The sequence below is a fragment of the Lygodium microphyllum genome, chromosome 9 (genome assembly GCF_053477565.2).
Source record: "Lygodium microphyllum isolate KBCC chromosome 9, Lygodium_microphyllum_v1.1.10, whole genome shotgun sequence".
Lineage (NCBI taxonomy): Eukaryota > Viridiplantae > Streptophyta > Polypodiopsida > Schizaeales > Lygodiaceae > Lygodium > Lygodium microphyllum.
In genome coordinates, this window is record NC_141143.1 from 28,234,912 (window position 1) to 28,246,066 (window position 11,155).

The 11,155-nt window shown below is 40.5% G+C and overlaps 1 protein-coding gene across 1 annotated transcript; it reads left to right on the top strand.

The window, feature by feature from the left end:
- Nucleotides 1-573: 573 nt before the first annotated feature.
- Nucleotides 574-1,327, top strand: LOC148030896 (uncharacterized). The gene has a single exon (XM_087684462.1). The coding sequence runs from the start codon at nt 615-617 to the stop codon at nt 1,200-1,202; it is 588 nt and encodes a 195-aa protein (XP_087540588.1). The 5' UTR covers nt 574-614; the 3' UTR covers nt 1,203-1,327.
- The last annotated feature ends 9,828 nt before the right edge of the window (nt 1,328-11,155 follow it).

Here is an 11,155-nt window from a genome sequence, read left to right on the forward strand (position 1 = left end):
GTTGCTAGATCGAGACAGCAACTAGGAAAAGGGCTTTAGGCTTTACTAGTTCGAAAGACTCTGATGCTAAAATTCTCTAGTTATAACTAGAAATTTTTACATTCTTACTAATTCGGTTATGTTTTACATTCATTATAAGTTAAATATATCTATATAGGAAGTGGTTTAGAGGTCCTTTTGTGTGGGGAAAGAAAGAGAGGGCGGAGGGGAGAGCTCCACAAACAGAGATCGGTGCTCTACACACACGGATGGTGCGCACTGCGACCTTAGAAAGCCAAACTTTGCAGCGCTATGTACTACCGCACTCACAATCTAGTTGATACACTGCTCATAAATATTCAAGAGTATAATGTGGATAGGAGTTTTCCTGGCACGTTCTACTTGCCTCGTGTTTGACTTTGAGGCAACGGCATCCGGGTAAAGTAGATATCTGATATGACTGTGCGTAGCGGTAGTGGATCGGGCAATCTATCGCTTTTACCCCACTTAGTGGGTTTATGTACATTAATAACAAAACTTGCGGGCGTAGCCTGGGGAGTCGGGACTGCGGTTGGAGCTATATAAAGCAGTGCCCGAACGTTGTTCTTCGACATATCATAACTACTCAAACAGAAATGGCGACCAGACGTTGTGCATTACTGTTTGTAGTTCTCGTCATGGCGACAGCCAGCAGCTGGGCGGCCATGGCAGCCCGCGAGTTAGAGCAGCAGGAGGCGGGTGAGGTGACAGCAAAGCCGCAAGAGACAGAGGCGGGATACGGTCATGGTGGGGGATACGGAGGAGGGTACGGTGGGGGCTACGGCGGCGGGGGCTATGGCGGCGGAGGCGGCCACGGTGGCGGTGGCGGCCACTGGGCGCAGCAGCAGCCGCAGGGCACAGAGGCCGGAGGATACTACGGAGGAGGAGGATATCACGGCGGCGGCCACGGCGGAGGCTATGGGGGCGGGGGTGGCCACTGGGCGCAGCAGCAGCCGCAGGCCACAGAGGCCGGAGGATACTACGGAGGGGGAGGATATCATGGAGGCGGCCACGGCGGAGGCTATGGCGGCGGGGGCGGCCACTGGGCGCAGCAGCAGCCGCAGGACGCGGAAGCGGAAGGATACTACGGAGGAGGAGGTCATTACGGAGGAGGCGGAGGAGGCCACTACGGAGGAGGAGGACATTACGGAGGAGGGGGCCATGGTGGTGGGGGCTGGAACTAACCAACGTATCCAAATATGCCGGCCACATAATAATACGCCGCCGTGACATCGTTCATGCGAAGCAGAACAATATCGTTCATGTACTGGTTCTTCTCGTTTGAATGAGTTACCTTTAACTTTGTGCATGTCTCTTGTTCCTCTAATGCTTAGTCGCTTCACTCGATCGATCACACTTAAACTCTTTGACGTGTACGATGGGTTGGTGCGGGCATAGTTGAACTCGTATACGTGGCTAGACGAGAAGGTTCGAATCATGGGACGTTCCTGTTTTCAGCTGGTAAAGGTGGTAATAGACTGTTAATCATCCAATCACGGGATTAACAGACTCTTAATTATTAGTGTGCACATGTACAAGTGGGCATGGTTCGAATGGCATTGATTAAAATTCCTTGCCATATCCTTTTGTTTGAGTACTAATTCATATGAGTAGTTCAGCAACCATTCAACATGGATTGTCCAATTATGGAAAACAAATGCTCTTCCATGATGGTTATGTATGCTTTGGAAAGTGCGAAGTATCTCAAACGGTTGTTTTGATGGAATATTATTTTTTATGTATATTCCAACCGCTTGTTGGTCAACACTAACAGAGTGTCAATCGTGTGTAGTGACAACAATGATGGAGCGGGCCACACTCAATGGGCGAGCAGTCATACTTTATAGCAAGTGTGGGAACGAATGAATAATGAATCAACATCATGAAAAGTTTTGATTGGCATATGATGAGTGGGCTTACTAATGTAGTTTCAAGCACATGTGTATCTTGCACATTTCTAAACATATAGCTAGGCCTAGTGGTGTATAGATGTAGCCATATCTATGACAATTGTGCTTTTTGAAGTATAGCAAGACAAAAGTCCCATCATTATGGATGATCGTAAATGTGATAGTCCTATTCAAATCATGTCTCTAGATGGTCACTAAACCAACACTCTGATGTGATAATTAGCACCCTCTTAGCACCCAACATAGTGCAAATTATAAGCACTCAAGATAGTGCCAATTAGCACTCAACATAGTGCCAATTGGCAATGTGTTGGGTGCTAATTAGGACTAAAGAATGTGTGCTCTCATACCAAGCATTTCTTAAAGTTTCACTATGTGACACTCCTAATGAGAGTCATACCTTCTATGCAAGGTCCTTTCCCTCTATACCTCATTTTTCTCATCATTGTGCAACCAACAAATCCTTCGGTTTTTTGTTGGTATTTTTTGTTTTTTGGACAATTAGGAAGGTATTGGTTGTAGAATTCCAACTCAAAATAAATATATACTTATGCAACCACAAATCCATTGGTTCTTTCTAATTCTAAATTATGTATGCAAATTGACTATTATTCATTATAATAAGTGCAACAAAGCAAATCATATTTATATAAATGTTACATTCAACAGTATGTGAAGGAATATTACAATTAAAAATTGTAACCTAACATTATATCTAAAGTGCATCATGTACTAACATAGATAATCTAAGACATAATATAAGAGGACACATGCTAAAGAAGGGTTATTATGAATAGTAATGTCTCAATGGCATAAATGAATCTTACTCTCCAAGAACTTCATGTTATGGAGGAGCATGAGGATCTCCGTTCGAAAAGGTACAAGTGGTAAAAAATGTTAAGTGAACATTCTCCAAATTCAAGTGAACGTTTTAGGTGTGCTCTCTATTTTCATGTGCATGAGCCTACAAACTACACATGAAATAGCTAGAACCAATAATAGTACTCCCACTGCAATTTGGATAATCCACTCCTCTTCCATTTTGTTGCGCTATATGCTCAACATGCCTATAATATTTCCACTGCAAAATATTGAAGATCCAAAAATCACACGCAAAAGTAATTCAAAATAACCTCCCGCAACAATAAAATTTTGGGCTAAGTACTCCCTCCACGTGCACTAGCAAACTCCGCCCCCACATCGTGTGTAGAAAGCCGTGGCTTGAAACCGCAAGCCCAAGAGGGAACACCCTTCACGAGAAAAGCAAAAGGGATAATGGATAATTTAGTATAATTTTTTTTAAAAAAAACCCCTCCCCTTTAGCCATTGCATGGCAGGGGAGAAGAAGTGTGAGAGGAGCTTGAGTAGGTGTTGGAGAAGCATGAGGGAGGGGAGCATGCAAACTAGCCACGTGTGTGGCTATCCCCCCCCCTCTCTCACACTACAACAAAAAGGCCTCATAGACGCACATTTAGACGTGATTTTTGAATATAGAGAAATTCTTACGGGCGCTTCTATCTGCCCGTCTATTTGCGCATCTATAATCGCATGTATCAACGAATTTACATGCACAAATAGACGCACAATAGACGCACATATACATGCGCATATAGATACGCTAGTAGACGCGCTTTTATAAGCACTGGTAGACACGAACGGGAAACAAAAAATGTCATTTAAAAAAAAAGATATTTAATTTCTTTTTTAAATTTGAATTATGAAGCGCATGTATAAGCGAGTGTAGTCTGCATTATAGATGCGCGTATAAACGCGAATTATCTGCAATTTAGACGCGCGGATAGACGCGCAAAACAGAAATGGGAAAAAAAAACCAAAGAGCATGTGGTTGCATGCTCTTTGGTTTTTTTTTTTCCACCTCCCATACATCAGATTGTGTATTTGGAAAAAAGACAATGTACCTTACAAGCACGAGAATTGAAAATAAAAGTCCATGTATTCATTATATATCAAAAGCATTTACAAAGGAAGTTTAAGTGCTTGCGACCTAAAGCGTGGCCACAAGCAATAGGCTCAAAGAGATATCATACATATATAAGAAAAGAAAGCCTCATGAGGAGGTATGGTGCTCCTCTACGAATCTGAAGAGGAAACATCTTCGCTAGTACCACCATGGCTACTAGCGTCGCTATCCCCCTCCTCGCTATGCTCCACATCCGGGTTCGCCTACACACACAAAAGATCAGGGTTGCTTACATAGACAAGGTGGAGAAAAAGTTATAATTAGCTATACTTTTAATAGGAAAGTAAGAAAAACATACCTCCTCTGGCTATCGAATCCTTATGGCCCGGTTGTATTGGTCCTCAGTGAGATGAAACCCTCCTCATAAAAGTGAAGCCATGTCGCTGTGCGGTTATGGCCTCGATGGTAACCTACCTCTCTAGGAGTAGGTGTCCTACCAACGATAGTAGTCTGCAAAACATTTAGAGATATACAAATAATTATGAGTCACAATATATTAGAATAAAATATATAAATAATTGAAAGAAATATAAATTAAAAAAAACTAAAAATCAAAATATAATTACAAACTCTGCCTCCCACGACTCTCTGCCGCCCGATCCATAATGCGACGATCCCATTGTTTCCATTTGGATCCATCATGCTTCTGCGTGCTGTCGACTCTTCACTTTCTCTGCTGCTTTCTTCTTGGCTTTCTTCCACTCTATGCGGTGGCACATAGGTGGTTGGCTATAAGCTCCACGCCCCTCCTCCAGCCTCCGCAGTGAGTCCCTGGCCCGTGTCATGAGGTGGGATCTTTTGTTGTGAAGCATATCCCTCACTTTTGTACGTCCCCAATCATCCGAGAATCACTAACTCTCAGGATTTGGGTACCTCCTATGGACTGCCCTCAACACCTCCTGCCACAAGCCGCTTTTCTAATTTTTGAAGGCAATGAAACAATCTTTATACGTCGCATGCATGAGGCTCCTCATGTACGCCATTACATCCCTTCCCTTATCATCATGAAAGATGCCACCAGCATCTGTAACTCTATAGTACTAGCGTACAACCTCCTCTACGTGATCTACTGGTGAGGGTGATCGCTCGCCACCTCCTAGGCAACCCCCACACAAGCCTCATCCTCCCCCTTGACTCTCCCTCCTCCCTCTCTATGGACTATCCTCTGCCTTGCTGGATGCACGAGCTTCTGCAGATGCTTGTGCTTTAGACGATGCACGTGGAGCACGTGGAGTACGTGCATATGAAGTACCTGCATGTGGAGTCTGGGAAGTAGTGCCAGGCAAAGATGTCAGAGGCATCCCAGACATGACACTGAACACCTCATCCGTTGTGGGAGAGCAGCCAAGGTGTCTGGTCATCTCTCCCATGAAGTCTTCCCTACTAGAAAAACCTCCAAAAAATGCATTGACCCCCCTGTCAAAGGAGGCCAATGTATCATTCATGTGATCCACATCCGGGCCATTGCTAGATGAACCAGGATACGACATTTGTAAAAAAAACACAGGAAAAAGAGAAATTTATTTGCATACAAAAAATCATATATTACCTATATTTTCAAAGAGCTTTCTTTAGACATTGAGCATAACACTTAAGTGCTAATGCTTCTCTTAAACAAGAAAACTGATAAACACAAACATGGGATGGGTCACATTCATCATTGCAAAAATATATTGTTTACTATCAGAACTGGGAGACCTGGCGCATGTATCCCCACGTCTAAATTGCAGATTGGACGCGCCCTCAGACACACTCCAAAAAGTGAACCTTCTGTCCAGCGCGTCTATTTGCGCATCTAAGATGCAGCACAAACGCGTTGTCAAATGCACATTCCAGGTCAATGCGCATGTATAATCACGTGTAGACTGCAAGTCAACCTTCTGTGTAGTGCGTGTATTATCGCGTGTACACTGTAGAGCACACGCGCTCTAAGACGCGCCCTCAGACGCTATGAGAGGAAACATTTTTCGCGTCTATATCTGCGTCTACACTGAGATGTAGACGCGCTATCAGATGCACTCGGTCGGCTGATTGTAGGCCAACAACCGCCATTAATGATTTACAAAATGCAATACATAATGGAATCACAAATCCTAAATACATAGACAGTGCAGAGAGAGAAAGAGAGAGAGAGAGAGAGAGAGAGAGAGAGAGAGAGAGAGAGACTCACCTTGGGTGTTTGGTGTGGCGGGTGGTGGCGCTTCTTCCTTCTCCTTCTTCCTCTCCTTGGTAAGTTACCCTCCCTTGATGCTTGCTTGCTACTTCTTCTTGTTCTCCTCTTTCTTGTTCTCTCTTTCTTCCTCTCCTTGGCTTTCCTTTTTCCCTTCTTGTGTGTTTGAAATGAAAGAAGAGGTGAGTCATGAGGAGGTGAGGCATGAAGAGACTAGGTGAGGCATGAAGAGACTACATGTCGGCTAAACTCAAGCTTCAGAACCGCAAAAAACGCAAGAAAGGAAAGGCACTGTTTGAAAAGAAATGATTTAATTATGGTTTGAATTTTGATGTGTGCATCTATTTTTATGTGTATATGCGCTCTATTGTTCAGATAGACGCGAACATAGACGCGAAAATAGACGCCAATATAGACGCGTAGGTAAACGTGGATATAGATGTACATTTGGGCTTTATCATAATTTTTTGTTTTTAAGATAAGTTTTGATAGTGAATTCTTATCATAAGTTTTAATGTATTTATGATGATTTTTGTGTATTTAAAATTGAGATCTTATGTAAACATATGAATGACAAATATTTTGATGTTGTCATAAATTAGGTTTAATCATGTCGATGTCGTCATCACCTAGTGCGGTGCAAGCTGATGAGTCAATGAGCACATCCTCAAGTAAGGATGAAACATTGTGTCTTCATAATCGAGATGCATGGCTACGACGAAAAATTAAATGCATGTGTGATCGTTATCGAAGGTTTATTTTTCGAGCACGTTGAATTTCAATGTCACACCTCAGGTTGTACGGACAATGGGACTGAGAAAAATCATCGGTATTCATTGTTTTTTTTACCGCTAAGATTGCATATCTATGTTACGGGAATTATATATCAATGTACATGAAACTCCCTTTTGTGGTTGAGCACGATGCGATGCCACATCCTCAGACACTCCCTCCCAGGCATCGAGAGGCTGCAAAACGTCGACGCGAGGAGGCAGAGTCTTCAAGAAGAGTAGAGACTAACGACCATGATAGTAGCCCTCATGAAATGCCCCATCAAGTCGTGGAGGATGAGATTTTGGACAACATGGTACACCATCTATTTTTGCAACCGATTCAGGGAGAAGGTCACTCTACGAAGCCAGATGATCCACTATATGTAGCATCATCTACTCCATTGTATGAAGGTTGTGCGTACTCCGTTCTTCATGTGTCCCTCGAGATACTTAACTTGCAAACAATTTATGGATGGAGTAATGTCAGTTTGGATGCGTTATTGAAGTAGGTATCAATTCAGTTTGGCTTATGAATCATAATATTAATTGTTCTATTTTGAAATCAGACAGAAATATATGTTGGTGGTTTTTTAACTCACTTTTAAAAATATATGTAGGTTATTATTACAAATGCTTCCAAAAGGAAATAAATTGCCAACTAAGAGAGAGCAAGCAAGACATTACTTGACATCTCTGGGAGGCCTCGATTATGTCAAGATCCATGCATGTGTCAATGATTGTGTCTTATTTCGTGGGATTCATGAGTTCGCACGAGAGTGTCCTGTTTGTGGCGAATCAAGATACGAAGTGCAGATGAAGTCAATGGATGTGCCTCGTAAGGTTTTGCGACATTTTCTGATTGTTCCACGTATAAAACTTATGTTCAAGTGTAAGTCTATTGGAAAGATCATGTCATGGTATGCTAGTCATCGTTCAAGTGATGGAAAATGGAGGATCCCTACAGACATACCAGCATGGCAACATATAGATAATTTGTGGCCCGGTTTCAAAGAAGAGCCAAGAAATTTGAGATTTGGTTTAGGTATGAATGGAATCAATCCATTTGGCATCAAAAGCATATCATACAATGTATGGCCAATGGTATTGGTGAACTATAATATTCCTCCATCCATGGCAATTAAAAAGGGACATGTGATGTTTTCCCTTCTGATTCCTGGAAATCACAAGGTAAAAAACATGGACATTTACTTAGAGCCTTTGATTGAAGAATTAGAAATGTTATGGGAAGGTATTGAGGTGCAAGATACAAGTGCATCTGTATCCTCTAGAGATTTCACATTAAAGGCCATGTTGTTGTGGACCATGCACGACTTTATAGGATACAGAGAGTGTTTAGGTACATGTATATAACTCTATATTTGAAATTCAGTACTTGAATCAATTTCATTTTATTAATTCACTTGTTTTTTCAAGTTTAACCACGTCAGGATATCATGCATGTCCTATTTGTGGTCCCTCTCTAGTTTCCTCTAGGTCGGTACGTTTAAAGAAGGTTATCTACGACAATCATCATCGATTTCTTCCTATTGACAATCCAAAATATGTTCTTCCTACTAATGGAATGACTCCACAATCTCTAACCATTTAAGATTGGAAGGAGAGATGGATTGATGCCGACAGCCACCCTCCACTCAGCATGAGTCGGTAAGAAGTGCATTTCTCTCAATTCACTTTAAAGTATTTAGCATGATGAATTGTTTACATAATATATTGTTTGTTTGTTAGGTTCTCTATATTTTTTCGTCTTCCATACTAGACTGAACTCAAGATCTAAGCCCCATGCACATATTAAAAAATGTTGTATCTACATTATAGGATCACTTTATAGGGGCTCGTGATTCCGTTTATGTAAGGGAGGATTTACATAACATTGGTCACATGAGATGAGCCTGGCCACGCATTGGACCCAGAGGAAAGATTGAGCTTCCCCATGCACCTTAGATGTTGTCAAAGAACGAGGAAAAAATAGTGAAGGAACAAATATATAGCTTTCAAACACCCACAGGATGTATGAGATGTCTCAAGGGAGCCTTCATAAAGAAAAAGAAAAGAGGTGTGGAGCAACTATCTGGTTTGAAGTCCCACGATTGGCACAAAATGATTCAAGTAAGGGTATCTCTAACTATGAATATAGTAATTAGTGGAGTAACTATGTGTAAACTTTGGGGTATGATGACTTTTTCCTCAACTAATCATTTGATCTATGAATATTGTTTACATTCAGTTCGTAATTCCTACTAGCATATCCCATTGTGTATCCAAAGATGTACGTGATATCATTTACAAGATGGGAGAGCTTGTGAGGTGTGTATACATTGTATTTTTTCATTATATATCTTTGAATTTCTACACAAAAATAAACAAGCACATCATACATCTTGACAGATACGTGAGCTCAAAGGAAATTGATCCAAACACATTGCAAGATGCTCGAGTATTATCTATTGAGGTGGTTTGTTTGGTGGAGGAAATTTTTTCTCGATCCATTTTAACTACTCAATTACATTTACTCGTACATTTGATTGATGAGATCGCAATTTGTGGGGCAGTTTATATAAGGTGGATGTTTTTTCTTGAGCGCTTCATGAAAACCTTGAAAGATTTTGTGAGGCAAAAAGCACGGCCTAATGGAAGCATGGCTGAGGATTGGTTAGTGCAATCATCCCTTGTTTATATCTCTGAATATCTTGCTGAAGTGGATCCCTCTCAACCACAACTATGGAAAGATGATGAAGACTTGAGGATGACCTCTATAGTATCTCAAGGAAAAGGAATGAGTAAAGTGCTAACAAAAGAAGAACTTTGTAAGTTAAATAGTTTTTGTGTGCTCAATAGTGATGTAATGAGCAAATGGGTGACACTATATAATGAAGCAAGGGCAAGAAGAAAAAGCGAAAGACAAGAATTTTGCACTAGATATGGACGTAATGTCTCATTTCCAGATCATCTAAATGCGCTCCCACGTCATATTGATATAGATTGGTTACATGAGGAAATGGAGAGAATGAAAAACGAGGAGGAAATTAATATATCTCAAGAAGAGTGGGAATACGCACGAGGTTGCTTATCAAAGGTGAGACATACTATCAATTAATTTGTTTCTATAAGTTTTATTTTATATAAATAATTGACATGTTTGATCTTTTACCTTTTACTACTAGTGCACATTATTCAATGCACTTTGGTGTGAGGGTTAACATCTTCGAACTCAACGTATAGATGAAAAGAGAAATACCCAAGATTGTGGTGTCCTTGCTCACTTCGAGAATGCCAATGGTACCATGGAAGGTTATTGTGGCTTGATCCAAGATATTCTGAAGCTTGACTTTAGACGATTCTTTATATATATACTAGATGTGAAGTGGTTTAAAGAAGTGGTAACAAATGGTGAGCATTGCACAATCAGACGTCATCCAAGTGGTTTTGTAATCATTGACTCTACAAAATTTCACCAAAACAAGAATGACACATTAGTACTACCTCAACAATGCGAGCATGTATATATACAAAGGCTAATTTTTTTGTATGTATACATGTGATACATATACACAATATAATAAGTACTTAAGTTTTTTGCTTTTGTTTTTCAAATACAGGTTGTGTATCATCCAATGGTAAACAATAACCGATGGTGGTATGTCATCCCTATATCTAATAGTTCAAAACCAATATATGGTAATATTACCGACATGGAGATAGCAAATGGCAATTCAACAATTAATGATGATGTGCATGATGACACCATAATGGATGATATGCATGATATAGTACAAGATGAACCTCGCGAGGATGTTCAAGGAAACGCAGAAGAAGACAATAATGTGATTGTCGATGATATTGATGAAGTTATTGAGCAATATAGCAACACATCTGATAGTGGGATAGACTTATTTGTTTCGTTACCTCTTGGTAACATAGACCTAGAAGTAGATAGTTTAGCAAGGTTTTTCTCTCATTGAAGATGAGATGGATCATTCACTGTAACATACTTAATTTGCTTATTGATTCAATGTGTATTCCTAATTCTATGGTTTTTATCATGCGCACACATGCATACTCAAGAATCAATAGTCAATTTTAAAGCTAAATTGAATTTTCCATAATAAAAAGGAAGTATCTTTTATCATCTTCAAGTACGTAGAGAAATTACGAGATACATATTGCAATGCTTGCTACTAATTGTAAGGTTTCTGTCGCTTGCCGCTAATTACTTATATTAGGCTTGTCAACTAGAGGAACTGCCATAATTCATTAAAGAGCAATGAAAAAGTAATTATTAACT